General features: G+C 40.8%; 1 protein-coding gene across 2 annotated transcripts in view; it reads right to left on the bottom strand.

The window, feature by feature from the left end:
• Positions 1 to 20,083, bottom strand: part of SPAG9 (sperm associated antigen 9) — a 1,094,694-nt gene that overhangs the window by 1,002,830 nt on the left and 71,781 nt on the right. For both annotated transcript variants that reach the window (XM_069200034.1, XM_069200033.1), the window contains exon 4: positions 6,389 to 6,480. In XM_069200034.1, the coding sequence (XP_069056135.1) occupies positions 6,389 to 6,480 (92 nt within the window). The remainder of the gene's footprint in view (positions 1 to 6,388; positions 6,481 to 20,083) is intronic.

The raw sequence follows: 20,083 nt of genomic DNA on the forward strand, positions 1-20,083 counted from the left end.
CCTGGACATTTTGACACAGGGTGCATGTCTTCTCTGAAAAAGAGACCATCCCAGAAGTAGGCAGGCTTGAAGTTTAGAGGCCACACTATTAAACCAGTTCAGGGTCTTGCACACACTACGCTATGTCGTCACAGGGATTTCAGACCTGTTACCAGCAAGCTTCGGGACCTCAACATTCATTATCAGTGGGACACCCGATATTTTAGTTCACACACTTTGGGATGGGTTTAAAGCCACCATCAGGGGCACTGTTATCTCTGTAGTGATTGCCCGGGCACAGGAGGCTAGGCTGATCGAGACAGGCCTTGTGGATGACATTAAGGCTCTGGAGCACCTTGATCATTCTGCCCCATCTTGGTGCAATAAGCGGCATCTAGCTTTATTGCAGGGCCAGTTGCGGGCACACAGTACTAACAGGACGGAATAGACATTGCTTGCCCTCAAACAAGAATACTATGAGGGTGGCAACAAGGTAGGGGATATTTTAGTATGTAGACTCCGGCAGCAGAGAGCTGCAGTCATATCTCCAAGATACAGACTGGGGCTGACACACAGGCTACTGCTGAAGGGACTAAACAAAAAAGTGTTCCAAGATTTTTACCACACCCTCTATAGTAGAAAGGTTGCTCCACAAGAAGCTACTGAGTCCTAACTAGCAGGCTGCCAGTGGGACCCACCTGATCCTCTGTATTCCAAACTGCTCGAGGCCTCCCCATCACTCCACAAGTACTTCAACACATCTTGAAAAGCCTTCCCTTTGGCAAGACTCCCAGCCCGGATGGTCTCCCTCTGACCTTCTCTTAAAAATTCCTTCCCTACCTAGAGGACCACATGCTGGCTCTTTTAAACACATTCACAGTGGACAACGGATTGACTCCCACTATGTCTGATGCGGAGTATAGACTTATCCCTAATCCAGGCAAGGTCCCTTCCCTATGTGCTACCTATCAACGATGCAAAATATTTTACTAAAATCCTGGCAGACAGACTAGAGCCCCTCCTCCTGAGCCTTATTGAACCGGACAAGGTTGGCTTCATACGCAACAGACAAGAGGCAGATAACATCTGCTGCATCGCCCAATTAGTGGAGAAATCTCACCACCGTAACATAGCATCTTGCCTTCTCTCACTGGAAGCAGGGAAGGCATTTTATAGAGTCAGCTTGTCTTTAAGTGCAGCAGTTCGCAAAAGTGGTTTAGGCCTAGCGATGATTTCCAGAATAAATGTGTCTTACGCCTTCCCACTGCTGGGATACACATCAAAGACAGCTTCTCCCACTTTATTCATATGGGGAGGGGTATTACACAAGAATGCCCGCTTTTGCCTCTACTTTTTATTTGGTGGCAGAACCCTTGGCAATTACTATCCATCAGATGGGCGACATAGTTGGAATCCCCTTTGGGGGAGCTGGCTCATAACATCACCTGGTTTGTGAATGATTTTTGGCTTACTCTTGTCAAGCTTGAGACTTCCCTTCCTGCAGTAGTGTGGACCAAGTCTCAAGCATTATAACTTACACTAAATACCTCAGTTACACTTGCTCACCCTGCCATCCCTCACCCCCTTCCAATGAGCTCAGAGTTCTATTAAATAATTAGGCCTAAATCGAACTTCGTCCTTAGCAACCTGGGCACTGGCAAACTGGCTGGAATATCAGAAATCCATTTTGGAGGAACTTTACCGATTGAAACACTTGCAGGTTTACTGGCTGGGCAATTAAATGCAGTTGAAGTCTCTCTTGCTGAGAATCCTCTACCTCTTCCAAACATTGCCTACCCAATTTCACAAGATAATATATTGCGCCTCCAGGGAGACATGTGCTCCTTTATCTGGGGTGGCAAGCTCCCTCGCTTCTCCAACACAGTGAGGATGCTCCCCGAGACCGGGGAGGGCTGGCATGCCCCAACCTCCTTGAAAAGTACTAGGCAGATAACCTATGCTATACTTTGGAATGGGTCGCTGAGGAGAGCAACAAACACTGGTTACACATGGACTGGGCAGAGGCGTGTGGACCCCTTTGGAATTTTACATGGCTTCCCAAACATGCGCAGCTGCGGAATGCATATACGAAAACTGTCCCGGAGATGTGGGACAGCATGTCTTTGAAGCAAGGCCTCACCACTTTCCCCCTTCTTAACTCTTCTTTTCCATGTAACTCCGATTTTACACCAACCCTACAGCCACTCTTTCTGCCATTGGGAAGGAAGGGGGCTGTTGTACTCTAAGCAATCTTTTCAAGGGAGATTCCATCAAAATCTTCGACCAATGTCAGAAGGACTTTAGTCTTCCCAAATCCATCAGATTGCAGTGCTACCAGCTTTGTCACGGGGCTCTCCACTCCTCCAACGTTCAGGGTGCAACATGCCAACTTACTCCTTTCGAGACCTTGATTCGGTCATCTGACGGGACCTGGGGGCTCATCTCTCATGCATACGAAATACTCCAACATTCGCCCATCCATACCCTCTCCAATCCCAAATGCAATGGTACGGAGACATACCTGAAGACATCCCTAAGACAAAAATAGGAACAATTGTGGCGAGATATCCCTTGTACTAAAAGAAGCATACCCCTGCATGAGACAGCATATAAAGTAATGACAAGATGGTACTTAACGCCAGTATGGACCAAATCCATATTCCCCACCACTTCACCTCTCTGCTGGCGTTGCACCTCCGCACCGGGATAGTTCTTCCATATATGGTGGTCATGCTCAATTATTGCAACACAGTCTGGAAGGGAGTTCTTGGTCATATCAGAGGGGCATTAGGCTTCCCACTCCCGGACTCCTATTCTACAGTGATCCTTGGAATCCATCCCCTGCAACTGAAAGCCTTGACACATGCTGAATGGCGTTTTATCAGTCATAGGCTGATCGCTGCCAAACAATTAACTGCCTTACAATGGAAGAAACCAACTACCCCACAGATTGCTCAAGGGTATATATGCCTGTGGCATGTCCTAGCCATAGAACTCCTCCCCCATAAGTTAACTTGCACAGAAGGCAAATTTGCTTACTTTACACGATTAGAGCACTCATGTTTCACACCTCCTGTTTGATTGAAGTAACCTTGCTCTATATGGCTCACATGTACAAGAGGGGACATCTAATGTCCGCGCTATTGGTCTCCCATTCAAACCTACACCATTTCCACCATTACCCCCTGGCCCCTGGTGCTTCTTTAATGACCTATTGCACTGGTATTTCTTGGACGCCCTCCTAGATCTAAGTGCTTGTGCTGCCATGAGTGTTATGTGCTATTATTATATCCTTGCTGACAGTCCATCACATCCGTAAAGTTCAGGAACGCTGGATGCTTTATCAAGCCTTTTTAAGATGTCTCTTTTCAGTTTTTGTATTATGAAAACTGCTAATAAAAAGCTGGGGAAAAAAAACACACACATAGGTGCTTTGTGTCGATTAACCACTCGAACTTCTTTCCACATTTAATGCACTGCTTCAAGCCCCTAATGAATTGCATGTGTGGAAAGTTATTTTAACAAACTCGCTTCATAATAGAATCACAAGAAAAATATGGCCCTGAAGGCAATTGAAGGGACAATAGAACAGTCATTGAATCAGTTTCTTCAGTCACTGAGCACAGGGAAACTTTCAGCTCATGCACTGAATAATGATGACTCCCATTCAAGGCAGGCCTGAAAATTACAAACCTGGAGCTGTCCAATACCCTAATGGAAATCGTATCTCAATGTCAAGGAGGTTTTGAGGAGGTTCACACCACTTGCAATTGAGGATTATAGAATTAAAATCCCAGGACTCCTGTAGTATGTCCAAGGTGCTCTTGACTGCCGGGCCAGTGTAGTCATAGATGAAAGCCGAAGCGAACACCACCAAGGCTCCAAAAGAAGACTATCATACCTGGAGAGACTCTTTGAGAGCAGCATACAAGTGCAGTCCTCTGTCAAAATGTATGCTGTGGCAGAAACGCCATCATAAGCCAAGCAAGCAGGAGGGGCTGAGGATGTAGGAGTATTTGTAAGGTTAAGTAAGTATTATAAACAGGTTTAACTTTGGAACATGAAGAGGGAGAGCATTCGCATTACACTACAAAAAGGTACACTGGAGGGGGAGTTACTTAAGGAGTAGAAAGTATCTTATAAACTGATCTCGTGCGCCAAGTCAACTCTAGGAACAATTAAAATATTAAATAAACAGTGCACGATCGACATTAAACACCAGAAACCTTGCAGTAACAGGAATGTAGACGAACTGACAATAAGACTTAAGCATTGTGGTGAACGTTTGACTGCTTTCCACTCATCTGTCAAAAGATTTAATCACGTAAAGGCTGGCATTATAAGTAAGCACTTTAGAGTAAAAGTCTACTGTGTTAGCTATGCACACTAATACACTACATTTACAGGCAGGCGCTGCCCTGCAACTAACGAGCAATGACGTTAACGAGCAATATACCCACTAGAACAAAGAGCATCCGGTCTCTCATAACGGGTTTCAGAATCAGTTTAAGGAGACATTAATCAGTACCCTGATGCTCCACTTCAAGTAGCTGTCGTTCTATAACATCACTAAAATGGGAAAACGCGGTAGTACAAAGATGCAGCAGAATACTTAGCAACGGCTATGTAGGCAAACCTACCTGAGAAATCTTGGAATATTCTGTTTCAGGGCTGGCATGCCGGTAGAAAAAGAGAAATGCACAAGCAGCAGAACAGAAAGGGACACCAAGATAGCTGAATTAATAGCCACCGCCCCGCCAATGAAGCCAAACACAAACAGCAGCACGCAGCCTGGACTCATGGCGTTGTGCTTGCATTGTGAAATGCCAGCACGAAGGCAGATACAAAATGGACAAAGGAACGAGTATGTTTGTAGTGAATTTCTATGATTCAGCTGGTACCACAGGAACAATGCAATCAGCAGCAGCAGCAACGTTTCACTTTGTTCTGCAACAGTTCCAACCCGATTACATCATCTCGCTCTTCTCGTTTCACCCACTCTCCATCCATGAGGCAGCGGCATCTTTTACTGGATCTATGCAGCAAATGAGCAGGCGCATCTGCTGCGCCCTTTCCACTCCAGTTCGGCTCAGCGTATTGATTCGGGTGATCACACAACGCGTAACGTGACCTCACAGCAGCCAAACAGAACGCGCTCCCTTTTTTTTTTTTTTTTTTAATCAATTCCAAGCTTCATCAGCAAATAAAACAGAAAACGTCATTTAACAAATGATTAACTACATTTACATTGATATGCTGCCCCGAACAGCATATTATAACAATTTAGTAAAGTACAATTTAGACATTTATAAAATATATATATTGTACAATAATGTAGAGCATGACTCACACAAAAGTCAGTCAATATCCTGGCAGAAAATCATAGTTTAACTGCAATGGTTGTGAGCACTTCACAATTAAATCATTCTGCCTAAACGAACCATTTTATTACATATTAAATTCCCGTAAAATCCAACTCCCCATTCCGTACAACCAAGAGATACAATGTATTTATCTTAAAATGAGTGATACAAGGGAGACCAACTCCACAGAGAAGGATTACATTATATATTGGGGGGTCACATCCCACACTACACAAAGTAAACCTCTTCATAAATTCACTGACCTGGCACTGATCTTAGCAAAACACCGACTGGCAATGTACTGGAAATCAACTACAGCTCCACCTATCACTCTATGGTTATCTAACTACGCGCAGAAATACTCACTGAGCAGCAGGCGAAGATTACAGCCGGAACCTGCGCTACCAGCCCCCTCCCCCCCCAGGGGACCAGACTGGCAGAGATTCTCGCAAGGGGTTGAAACACATTCTACCTCAAGGGTAAGCTGAGTAAGTTCGCTGTCCCCCAAGTACGGTGGGTTCATACTGACACCACACACTCACACTCTGGCAGATCCTCTCCTCCCCCACCCTTGGTTACGTCAATCACATAAAGAGTAACCCGAACAAATGAAGCCACACCCCTTACGCCTGCCAGTGAGCGTGTTGGAGTCGGGGTCCAGAATGGCAGGACGCAGCACTCCTCCTGCACACCACACCAAACCCTATGATTTGTTAATCACTCGCGTGCTCTGATGCTCACACACCAAAGTTTAAAGTTGAATTGGTCATATACAAAGATTAACATGGGTAATAAATGTATGCACCTAAGATCACAGGATATGGTAACTTTGCATATGTCACAACACTGAATATATAAAACACATGTCAAGTAAAAAATATGTATTATCATCCTGCTGATTAGCATCAAAGGGAACCTAAATTAGACCCAAATGTATGTGTATGTGCTGCCTAAAACAAGCATTATGCACCGTATTGTGTATCCCTCTTTTTTCTTAATTCAATAAAGATATATTTGTAAAAAAAGAGGAGTGATACAAAACTCACCTAATTTTTTGTGCAGATGTTTCTAGCTGATCACCTGCCAACAGCTGATGAAGTTTCATTCTTTCTAAGTGCTCCATGTAATTATGAATCATCTGTTCAAAATCAGGAGAAAATAATTCTGTTAAGTGAACAAACGGAAATGGTAAACTATTATTCACTTACATAAAATACTTTTAATAGACTGACATATCTCATGCACTGATCAATCAGGTGAGAGCATGTGCACTGCAGTAATAACCCAGCATCTAGAAATGATTAGCGGAAGCATTGTCTCCAGGGTAGTTCTAAGGGGAGGGCACGCATCCACTGCCCAGACATGAGGAGGCTGTATGCCTTGAAAAGCTAGCCAGCTGCTTTGCCTGGGCAGCAATCTCGAACTGGATACTGCTACTTGCTCAGACGCACCCTCTAGGAGAACCTGGGTAGGCATCAGCTCTAGTGTTAATTAATCGAACTCTTAAAAAGATGGACATTCAGAAGAATAGTGCAGAATATACATGAAATACAAAAGACGTGTACTCTGGAAGAGTGGACGGCTGAAGTGGATGCTAAACTGGACCACTAACACCAGTCTGATAAAAACCCAGGCTACACACCAATCTGATCGCCTGGAATCCATTCCCTGAAGTCAACCAATACTCCTTTTTCCGAGCTCAGACGCCAACACTAATAACAGAAAGACACTATGAATAGTCATACTTGATTAGGTACTCTGACAACGAAGTAAGACAATTAGTGTGGTACACTCTTTACCACCTGGCTGAGAATAAAAAAAAATACATCAGTCCGACTCTTCAGTGCAAGCTTCAAATTTACAAATAGCACACAGCTTCATGTTCATCTTTGATGCCACAACAATTAAAACAAGCATTTGCAATGCAATAGGTCTCGCATTTGCTTGAGCTACAGCTACTGGCATTGTAAAAGCATAGCTGGACTTTTCTTGCCAAATAAATTGGTGAACACTGCCGCATAATGTGGTCCTGTGTGTCATATAAAGCACTTCCATTTACCTTCTTCCTCTAACTTCTGCTAAAAAATGAAAATGTTGCCATTATTTATTGTATTAATTTATATTATTATTGTGCCCCCCCTCCCCAAGGAAAGAAGGCCATTAACATTTGCAAAGGCAGGACAATTCTGATGCTTTCATATTCATTCGCTTTACAGAGGTTAAAGGGGCAGGGATAGAACCATTATATAATTCTGTGGCTTGATTTGGTTTATAAATTCACATTTTGTTCTATGTAGACTGCAAGTTGTCAGCAGAGCAATTTATCCGACTTCCGTGATGGCGGTAAAATAACCTGTCTGAAACTCCATAATTTGCTGTGAACAAATGTTAAACTAGCCACATTTAAACTTACTCTCAAAACATTAACATGAAGTTCGCACAATGTTAAGGGAGATGGGAGCAGCTCAGCTCTTGCATATGGTGGTGCCATTGCAATTTAAAGTTTGAAAAGATAGCAAAAACGTTGGCATGTTTATTTGGCTGCCAAAGCATTCTGGTGGGCTAGTACCGACTGCATGTATACTTGCTGCTGGCGAAGAAGCACAATGTCGGATATGAAGAGCAGGCAGTCCAGGAAGTGGGAGGGGTGCACCTATGTGTTTATCATTACCAGACTTATCTGTGGGATGGTTTAGATATCATTTTGTGTCAAGAATTGTCGGCACAGAGGATTGGATGTATTCCTCTTGAAACTACTACAGCCCAGATAAGCAGCAGGTAGCCTTGGAAACTAAGTACTTAACAGAAAACAATACATCCATACAGCACTCCCAACATATGGGCCCCACAATGTGGCTAAGTGTTTTCACCCCTCTGTACATATAAACATAAATCCCCGTCACAGAAACTAGGCGTTACATCTGGACTCCACTACAGAGTGAGGAGAAACCTGGCTGGCCCCGCACAGCAACATGTCTCGGGTGAGTCTCTTGGGCACTTGAGGTCTCGAGAACATGCTGCTTAAATCCAGGAAACATGGCTTAAATGTCTAGTGTGTGGTAACAAGTCTGGAAGCGGTGGGACACTGATTGTAGGATTACCCATCACCAGTATGTAACTTTTATGGGGTAAAGAAATAAAAGATCTCTGGACTGAGTGACAATCTAGGGTCCATAGTCTAGAATAGACCCAGTCTTTGTAACTGCAGGATAGTTCTTCAGGCGAGAGGCCGGGCGCCACACAGGGTGGACGCAGAGATGTTCCACCTTCACAAGAAAGGTACCATGTTTTTTTAGCAAAAAGTTTCTATGAGGACAGCGGGCATCTATGTCTGAGCTACTAACGGCCTTGGAAGAAGATCCACGAGGAACGGACAAAGCCCTTGGGGTGAGGCATTGTTCAGCTTTAAGGGAAAGGCACACAAGAGCTACGGAGAAACAGATGTCTGGTTTCAAAATAAATCACATCCCGATCATCGCAGGCCTCCTGGCCGTGCTGTTTAAGGAACCTTATAACATATGTCCCCGACACTGAGAAACTGCCATCTGTTTGGGACATCCAGTGCGATCAAGTTCGCAATATGTAAAACTTGAAAGCACCATGGCTGTTATGGAGTGAAGGAGAAACGAAACAATGTGAAATAACTGATAGTCATGCAAATTGCTCCAATACTGCACATTGAGTTACGCTGTGCATGAATTGAAAGCTCCATGGAGCGCGAAGGATAAACAATGTGAAGTAACTGGTAGTCAGGCAAATCGCTCCAATACTACAGAATAATTTTGTTTTATATAAAACTTGAAAGCACCATGGAGCGCAGAGGGGAAAGACAAGATAAATAAAAAAGGAGTCTGCTCACAGTAAAGCATATCGGCAATTGTGTAATGATCCATTTAAGAAGGTCAATCCCCAAGGCGGTAACAAAGCAGCCTCAAGGTGGGACAAATGTAAAGCATTTACCAATGACATCAAGGAATGTTTGAAAGACAAGTCTACGAATGAGTGAAAGTAATGGGCATGGTTAAAAGCCCCTGATACTAACAACCAGTCAGAAGCGATTATGTGCTTGACCTAAAAACGGTACAGTGTAAGGGATACACAATGACTACAGATAACATTAATCTATGTCATATACACTGAGAAAATATAAATGGCACACATTACTCTATGTACCCTACATGCAATATCTTGGTCTACATGTGCTAGCTTAAAAGCGGGTGTAATCTGAGCTATTAAGATCTAAATTGGTCTGAGCCAACATCATCTAAGCATCTAAAGTGAAAAATTACACAAGGTAACTCAATACCTCAGTGCTTGAATCAATCCACAAGGAGCACAATAAGACTAGTATCTGAAATTAGGCTGAGTATGACCCGAACAAATGACAGCCGAATTGGCCATGAGAATTGATGGCAACAAACTAAAATCTATATCAAACTAGGTTAAAACTAACACATTAATGCAGAAATTATTTCATTTAGTGAAAACCAGACCAAGCACATTGCTAAAACGTGTGAAGATTTAGAGAACATTTCACAATGTTGTGCTTAAATAAACAGAAAAAACTAACTTCGGAGTGAGAGAGGAGGGTTGTGAGTGGAGGTAGCTGGTGCATAATGTATCTGCTATGATTCAATGAGTAAGAAAACATTCAGGGGGCATATGTTAGGACATTACGAGGGAAAATGGGGGAGAGGGGAAAGGAGAGCCCGAGGAGCGGTGTGTTACAATGCCGTTTTCTACAGACAAACAAAAAAAACGTACTGACTCTTATCCACAATAACGTCTAGATTTGCTTTCTGGAGTTGGAAGACTAACAGTTTCAAGACAGCAATCTGACCCGTGCTTCAAACGGGCAGATACTGTTTGGTACCGAGTACATGCACAACTGAAATTTGAAGAGGAGAGTACCTGCACTTCTACAATGTTGCAATACAGATAATGTCAAAGTACTGGCACTTCTCAGGAGGAAGCAAGTATTCTAGATAGTGAGTACCTGCATTTTTATATTTCCATTTAAAGCACTGCATCAGACAACTCTTCTGATAAAGCATGCACTTAAACTGGTGGCTAATTATCTATGTAACAGCAAAAATATTATTGAGGCTTTTCACTGTTTCTTTATGCAGAAATATCACCATCATCATATCTTAATCTGGAGGTAGCAGAGAATTCACAGGGTTCATTTGCAGGCCAAGAACAGAGACAATTGAGCGTGCTAGCTGAAGAGATTTATAAAGGCATTGGAAGAGGTGAAAAAGTCATGAGGGGCTAGTTGAGAGATTCTGAGAAATTAAGGCAAAAATATAACAGACAAAAATAAAGAACCCAAAAGGTATAACTAAAACACACACTTCTAATTCACTCAATCCTTCACAGTGATACTATCTGTTACTACACGTGATTTCACAAACTAATCTTCTGCAAGGTTGGGCGCTGGCTGCTTTTCTGGCACGAAACAGCTGGTAGGATGCTTTCTTTTAACTGTATTATAGCACCATAGGGCCACTTCTAACAAGGGGTGAACTGAATAGAGATACAAGAAGAAATAACAAAAGAAGGAAGGAGACATAAGTATGAATCATCTTTCATAAACACAGCAAAATATTGTGGACATTAAATCAAACATATTGAGGCACTAACTTGAAACGACTAGACACCTATACATAACTTCGAAAATAAAAGCAAGCTGGATTTATTACGTAATACAAGTTGTTTCCAGAAAAGCACTATCTGAGCTCCATTTTGATAAATATAAAATAATGTCAAAGTCTCTTTGCTTTCCGTGCCTCCTATTTTTTCTTATTGCTGACAATCAAACCTCACAAATCATTTCATTTCAAAAGCTGACTCTAGTAACCCACACTGACCTCCTCATTCAGTCTCATACCTACAGGGACACTCCCACTTTCTCCTATCTAGCACCCTGTACCCATGCCACTAACTTTCAGTATCAGAGGAGAAATCATATGCTTCTATTTTAGCAAACAAAACGGAAATATGAGACAAAAAGTAAACAATTCAATTTTTTTTTTATTGGAAAGGAAACCCATAAAATATTACAATTGTAAACATATGCAGGACAATAAAATATTTTCTAGAAGGCAGCATGTAACAAAATGCAACATAAAATACACTGATCGAATAGTATAAACTGTCCCAAGCAACCCTTGTGTCCTAACTAAAAGAAATGATTAATTAGCAAAGTGTATTATTTGTTTATTACTTGAGGTTTTGACACTGTTGTTACATTAACCCAAGCTTGTCAAAATGTAAGAAAATAAGCCATGTAATGCTCTTTACACAATATATAATGCAAAATAAATGAGGCAATTGAAAGTAATATATTAAAATACAAAATACTATTATGACCAATCTGGAAGGACATTTCTGCGTAACACTCTAGATATGTGAAATTGGGGAATAACCTCAAAGATAACAGGAGAGTTATACATTGGCCTAAAATAAAATAGTGTATGGTCCTCAAGTGTTTGTGGACATTACATAAATATGCCCATAATGAAGTTCTTTATAACAGACTGATAAAATACTGGTTCTCCAAACTATGAGGAAAGTGATATTGCCCAATATATGTGTGCGTATACTACCATCATTTTGCTCTATGGAAAATGAGGGGAGGAAAAAGAGTTTTCAATCTTGGGATTAAGAAATGGAACAAACTTCCAAAGTCAATTAGGAAAGATAAAACCTTTTTGGTCTTACTTATGGCATCAATTCCGTTTTGTTGCAATCTTCCTCCCTCCTGTGCTCTGTTATTCACAATGATGTCTTTTGGTTTCTTTCATTCTTCTGTTAAACTCTATTACAACTCTGCCTAGAGGTGCTTCCATAATAGTTATTCTATGTAAGTGTGATCATTCCTTAACATGTATGGAAAACAAGAACTGAACAGACAAGTATGATCCTACAGTAAATGGCAGGAAAGCAAAACTAATAAATTACTGTTATGGAGAAGTGGGGCCTGGTCCTCTCTACGCATCCGTCTTAGTGAGCAAGACTTTACCAGACTGATTTGTGGGCCTTCCAGATATGGTCCAACTTCAGATACTTCGAGGGAGGGTGTGGGGAAAAGGGATAAATGCAAGCCAATATGAATAACAGCAACAGAAAATGTAGCTGCCAAGCATTACATCACGTCAGATAATGCACCTTTACCCACGGAACCTTGCTCAACAGTCCATGATCTGACACAATTAACTGTTTTATGGACACAGAGCCAAGAAAAGAGAACACCCACCAATATTTCACACCGTACCAAATAGAGCTACGCTAACGAAGTTTCAGAATATACAAATTAAATTATTACAGATTCCAAATCCCTCTTCTGGGAAAAACCTGCTCTATACGATGCTGACTTAACATATCTGGGCTGACCGGAGTCCAAATTGGTGGACAGTTACAACTGAAAATATTAAATCGTTTCTTACTTGAAGTGTTCTAACCAAGGATCTACACCTCTAAAGCTAAGGCGCAGATCATGCAAAACCTGTAAACTGCAAACACATTTTATTTGAAATATCAAGAGAGATTATGAATAGTTATTTTCTGTAAATTAAATCAAAGTGCAAAGCTACACAAATAAATCATTTGGATGTACTTTTCCTGTTCTCTTACCTCAAACCCCTGAAACTCACCTCAATGAAGCGTTATAACTAAGGTTTGAGGTTTTCTGTTAACATTGTTTTCAGTTTGTAGTTATGTGTAAAACTATCTGTTTTGCACCTTTATTTGTTATGCTCCCAAAAGCTGGTACCACTCGAGCCGATCATGACTCACCTCTTGTATGGTGTACTGCTCTCAGGCGCTGGTGACTTGCTCGAGTTACAGTGATGCAGGAGTGCCTATGGAATGTTTTCCTCTGGCATTAGCAGACTTGAGCAGCAAACAACTATTTTTGGAGGCCCTCTGTCTTTTGATCACCGGTTGTGTTTGTCTTTCAATACTGGTGTTAGGACTGCCCTTTTAAAATCCTGGCGCTACTTGCAGGAAGCTTCTAGAACAATCTTTCTACCCATATGGCTAACATCCACTTACTTGGTTTTTGTGGGCCAGTTTTTGGGAAACTAAAAATAGTTTGGCTGGGCAAGCTCCTGGTGCATCAGAATTTTAAAGCACAATTATTGTAATTGTAAAGCATAACTATAAAGCCCCTTTCCCTCAGTCTGCCACCTGGTGGGGTGGCATAAAGATTGCTGAGCTTATCATTAGGTGGGGGCATAGCCTAAAGGGGTGGTTTGCCCCACACATTTTTGTTTGTTTTCCTTGGTAAGCAATGTTCCACTGAGGAGACATACTGTGGAAAAAGAGGCATTGCCCCATTTCCAGTAGTGCTCAGGGTCAGAGATAATCACCCTTGTGGCAATCAAGGAGGAAACAAGCACGCCTAATGAGCCAAATGGTTTCACTTTCAATCACTGTGACATTAGTGTGCTGCATGTTACCGTTATTTAAAAAAAAAAAAAAAAAAAAAAAAAAAAAAAAAAAACACACTGGAGCATTGGAAAAGCTTTGCCATCACACCCAAACATTTTTGTTTTTTGGTAAAATATTTTTGGTGCACCAGAAGTATTTTCTTCATGAGTGCAGAGGTAAGTGAACTTGATGGCTCATCTAGCTCACTTAAGGCGCTGAATTCATGCCTTAGAAGGATAAGAAGAAAAGCAAAACCAGTATGGATTGCATCAGTGGTAGTGTGATAATGACAGTCTAGTTTGGCAGTTGCTACAGAAAGAAGCATCAGCAAAGATAAGAGGTCAGACTTACATTTTGAGTCCTGATTAAAACCAGTGAAGAGTCTGCTTGCTTAAAAACTAAATAAAAAGGACTGCTTTCTGGATACAACTGACCTATAAGTTAAAGAATTTAATGAACGATGATTAAGTATACTTTGAGATATAAAAAAAAGTACCTCATACATTACACTGTAAGTTTTAAATGAGAGACTGAATGATATACCAATAGCAAGGAGAAACAGTTCTGGGTGGAACCAGAGCCCTTATATGTAGTTCGAAAGGGCTGAAAAAATAGGTATTGAAAACAGCTGTGCTGTGAACTCATACCTAAACACTGAAAGTTTGCAAATAAGTTCAATATGATCAACATGATTATTTTTTCTGGGTCATGACATGTCGGTTTACTGGATAAAAAGACATGTAGAAAGCATGACCATGCACGAGGATTAGGCATACTAGGGAAAGGCTCATTATGAAACAAGAGGGGAAAGCTTGGCTCCAAGGGGCTCTAGGTGGGTCATGACTGAGCTCATAAAGGCAGATCATCCCTTGAAGAGCTGCTTACTCAAGAAGGCAGTCAGAAGAGGCAAAATAGACTAGAAGGAGAGAGTGGCAAAATCAGTGAAAATGTTATGCTGTTGGATCAGTAATATAACCCTTTCTGCGGTAGCTGATTATGAACTGAATAATGCTAGGGTTGCTGCAAGAACCGCCCAACCTATAATACATATTCTAGAAGCAGGCACCACAGGCCGAGTAGTTCAGAGGTTCCTGCCCCACTTTCCATAATGTGAGTTAAAGTAAAACAATATATGTAATAATGTAAAAGATTACGAATTTTGGAATATGCACACGTATCATTCACATGAGATACATTAATGGCATAACTAATATCTGTACAAAAATGTTTCAGAGACGAACAATATTCTCCTACTGTTGATTTTGTAGGGACTATGAAAGCTGACCGATGGCTGTGAAGTAGGTATTTGTGGCAATTTGCTATTTGAGAGAAATACATACCTAACATTTCTTGCAAATATCCAATACAAAGCTTAAGGAAGTCATGAAAAGAAAAAACAGACAGGAGTTTTGCAACTGACCATATTTTAGTTTTTTTTCCAGCAGGAGGATGTACTATATTTAAAGAATAGTACACTGTCTAAGAAGTCCTTCTCAATCATTTCTTTCATTACTTCAAGAACTAGCCTTGAGCTACTGATCAAATCAGTGGCCTTTGATGGCTCTGTGTTTAACAAAAAGGTTACTGTGATTTCTTCCCTCATGAAGAGTCATACACCAACTCATCGTGACTAGATTTGGATTTCTGCTTCAACTTCACACTGCTGCGAAACCTTAAAAAACTATCTATTCTCAATACTGCCGTAATAATCAAAAATCAAAAATCCAATTCATCCATCTATTGCACTATACAACATCCTTGTTATCTCAACTATCCAAAACCTGAACTGCAAAAAAAAAAAAGTGAATTTGATAGAAAGCATTCAGTTCCTGGCACTCTCTTCACCTGATTTTCCATCCTTCCCCACTCACCAACTAAAATTAATAAAATGAGAAATGTTTTACAAACAAAATAAACTGCTAACTACCATCACAAAGCAAAGCCACCCCTACTTTGATTTAAAAAAAAAAAAATACTTTTACCTGCCCTACTGCTACAATAAAGTTATATGAATGATAGGTATTGAAGAAGCCACAAAATGCCAAATTTAAACTTTCAGTTGTATAACCAATGCAAAATAAACCTACCCAAATAGAGTGTTACGACTGTATGCCAAGTCTATCTATACTGATACAACACACAACATCTCCAATCTCGCATAAACCAATTTGTCACTTCTTCACAAAGAGGCAATTACCTTCAAGAACGCTGGCCATTTCATAAAATTAACAATTAGCTTTTAGGACAGCTTCAAAGCAACAGGGCACAGGAGGATATAGGAACCAGTATGGGGCATTCCGAGAGCACAGTAATATGGATGGGATTTTATTTCCACAAATAGTAAAACCTGTTTTCTAGGGGTCCTAATAAATTAAAGCTTTGCTTAAGAGCACAGTATAAGCTAATACTGGATCAGAAATGCTATCTACTACTACCTTGAAAGTCACTAAATCAATCAGGAATATTATGTAATTAACCATGAACTTAGACTACTACATTACCAATACATATATTTTAATACTAGCCCTTAATCATCCTGAATTTTCCATGAATCTTAACAGTGAGGACAGCTCCATTACTTAGCCCAACCGTGACCTACATAATTACCATGCTGATGTTTATGAAGCAACATGTAGATAATGAGGATTTTATAAAGTGGTCTTACACCGCACAACCAAGAGTCAGTCCAAGAAGTGAATAATAGAAGGAGACTTGAATAAAGACTAAGTACTCAAATATAAAGAAACTTCAAATATCCTGTAAACATACACAATGCAACACAATAAATAAATTAAACAAAAGGCAAGGTAACATACACAAAGATTATGTGGAAAAAGAGAAACCAGTAATGTTACAGAGTGCCTGATTACAACTAACAACTAAACCTGCAAAAGAATCAAACAAAGGCAAATAACATACTAAAGTATGTGGACTAAAGTGTGTGAACTAACAGAAGATATCCTACAAGTATGAATAGGGACTGAAGTGCAACTACCATTGTTTTCACCTACTTGCCAAAGGATTCCTCTTATCTTAATCAATTTGCACATCCTAACACGTCAGTAGAACACAAACTCTTTCACATAGCTATGCACAGCATATCCCACATTTGCCAAGTCATGATGTACGTGTGCATGTACACATCTTGTGAGACCAATGCCACACAAGTTAATTGGAGGGGATCTATAGACTGGTCTAGTGCAGGAGTGCCCATGAGTTAAGGTCCAATGAAGAGATTAATAGAAACAACAGTTACTCCAACCTTCATCAGCTCTTTACAGTCCAGAATGTGGAGCAGAGATCTTCCCCATTGCTCCTTGATGCAGGAGAAAGGTGCATATAGGTTTTCCTGCAACACGGACAGGGCCTGGGACGAAGAAATAACCCTCAGAACAGCAGACAGACAACTCTTCTTAAAGGGCCCAGGTGATAAAGACAGACAATGTTTGGCAAGTCCTCAAGCAGCTGCGTGAGAAGATCATACACACAGATCTCCTTGTTACAGCCAGATTCTGAGCTTCCTGGTTGGCAAGCACTTATCCTAAAAACACACAATCGGTGCCTTCTTCTCACGTGCAACAGTATTACTCACACAGGTAAAGCCCATGAGCTCTCTTCTATAACTTCATGGGCCCCAGCGTGTCCACAGCTTGGAAAAGAATGCAACCATGAGCAGGGTGCTGCAACTGGAATACAAGTCTCCCTGTCACAAACGTGTGTAGCTCCGCATTGGAAAATAAAGCAATCCTAAAACAAGAAGATCAGCATGTATGATCAAAACTGCTCACCCACAATTTTCTAATTCTGTGGGACTCCTCCCACCACACAAGGAATGGACATTACATGATTATCTCATGCTGGGCCATAGAAAACAATAGCCTCTAATGGGCTAGTTCCAAGTGGTCCAGGTAAAATGAGTTTTGGACTGGGACAGAATATAGACCCGGGCACCATATTAAAAGTTGCCCTCATTAGTGAATTAGCTAGCTAACAATGTGGCCCATGTTTGTAAACTGGTACAGTTTTGACCTTGTAATTACAAGCTGTATAAGTGTTTTGGAAGGTATGAAGGACTGCATGGATTTGAGCTTGCTGCAGGCAATGTACATTGTAATATCAGGGAAATCAACAGTAACGCCCAGCATACAATAAAAAAGGCCCCAGAAACAGCCAAAACAATCGTCCTCACAATGGCCTGTAAGACCAGCACATCAGGCAATAACAGAATGACCCTAAATACAATATATACAGAAGCAGATAGCACCTCACAGAGATGTAAATCTAGTTAGGAAGAGTGGTAGGAAAGCACTATTGGGGAGGCACTGCTGTAACTCTTAATTAGGAGAGCATGACACTCCATCACACCAAATACTGTATCACTTTACGACAGGGCAGGAGGGAAAGTAATGTAAAAGAGCCAGCACCCAGGTCAGCAGAGACCTCACCAGCCCTGAACAAATACCACCACCAGTTCAAGTTGCACAAACACTTTAAAGCAAAATGGACTGTGCCATGAAATCTTAACAGGCATTAATACAGGTGTCACACACGATCACAATATAAATAAATATGTATAAATACACCTTCCATACATGTAACACACATATAGAAGCAAAAATCTCCAAAGAATAGCACAAGTGTATGTTGGTAGGACAAAAGAGGATTTCTCCCTTAATTGAACATTCTATAAAGCTTTTCCGCTTACTATAGCTTCTGCGGACACAGGTTCCACAAAGCCCAAACTGAGAGGGCAGTAGCCACTCTCTGAAAGAGTGATATAATTTGTGTGCTTCATCAATTCCAGAGAACTACTCTGGGATATCAAGATTAAACAGTGAGGGCTCCGAGTGAGCTTCCACTACTGTGAAACACATTGTGGTAAAAAGCAACAAAACATTGGAGATCTTTTAACAATTACATAGGGCAGGAGAGGCTAATAGACCTCTCCTCAACAAGGCAGAGGATTTCATCCTTAAACCATTACAAACCAAAAGGAGATGAAAAAAGTAGGACTAGAATCCAACCACATCCAAACATGCTTTAGAGCTTCTGTGCATTACTCCAGAAGGATATATTTAGTGTATAGAATCAAGAGCGTGTGACAGGTCTAGAAAAGCAACAGATGGACCTCTACTTCAGGTGGAACAGCACGTTTGTGAAGAGATTACACTGATAAATGCAGGGCAAGACTGTTTTGCGAAGATGGTCTTGAAGGCAGGTTTTACAACCTCTAAGTAATTATGAAATCAACCACAGAATATAAGAAAGATTATGTTTTATCAAGGCAAAAAAGCAAAAGACATGTTTGACATCAATGTTATTCAGGTCTTCCACCCTAAAGTTGAAATAAAGGGAAGAAAGGCATGAAAACAATTTATCAAATATGTGAATACCACTACAAAACATTCAAATTAAAAGTTAGGCGGTGTCTGAAGGACCACTTAATCCTAAAGAAACATTTTCTTGCTAGGGATGAATGTAGAACCCTATTTCACTCATGCATTTGCCATTTTCTTCGGCATTCAAATGAACCGATAGACTCAAAAGGTTTCAATATTCAAATAAAGTCATATTGAAAATGTTTGTGTCTTAGGCAGGATATGACTGTATAAACATTACAATTAAGCAGTCTGACTGGAAAACGAGAGGGAGGAAGAAGATATTTCAGTTATCCAGGAACTGGAAAACCATTCCTCATCAGCTCTTATGTTAACCTAATGCAGCAAATATTGCTCTAAGGTATGTTTTGAGTCTTTTTTATGAACTACAAACACAAAGCATCCAAGTCACAAAATGCCAAGTATTTGCTAACTATTGTGAGGCTAGTAATTTAGCAAACAATTCATATGACACATGAGGTCAAAACTCAAATACAAAGACACATGATACACTTTTAAGTGATACGTGGAGAAAACTGGTGAACAATTTTAAGAGGGTTCCTCTACTTTTAAGGGAAAGTTTTAAGTGTATTCAGCGGCCCAGAACCTGAAATGGAATGGCAATATAGATTCAAAGTAGCTTACTGAAATCACTGGCAGTACGCTCCTGAGAATTTAAGTTTGATTATTCATTCTAGGAGTGCACTGAGCCCACTAATACAGCTCTCGTATTTTCCAGAAATAGGTTAGGAGTGTTACTGGACTTCAAAAACACCATGGAGCGCCACTATGTCTTGAGTATCTATTGAAGTCAAAGGCATTCATCTATGTTGTAGAGACTGCTCAGATGAAGAGACCTTTTCAAGATGGAATATTTTGGTCAAGGCTGCCTTGTGGTGTTTTTTGTTTTGTCCACTGGTCTTGAATTTT

This window comes from Pleurodeles waltl, chromosome 7 (assembly GCF_031143425.1).
Source record: "Pleurodeles waltl isolate 20211129_DDA chromosome 7, aPleWal1.hap1.20221129, whole genome shotgun sequence".
NCBI classification, from domain to species: Eukaryota; Metazoa; Chordata; class Amphibia; order Caudata; family Salamandridae; genus Pleurodeles; species Pleurodeles waltl.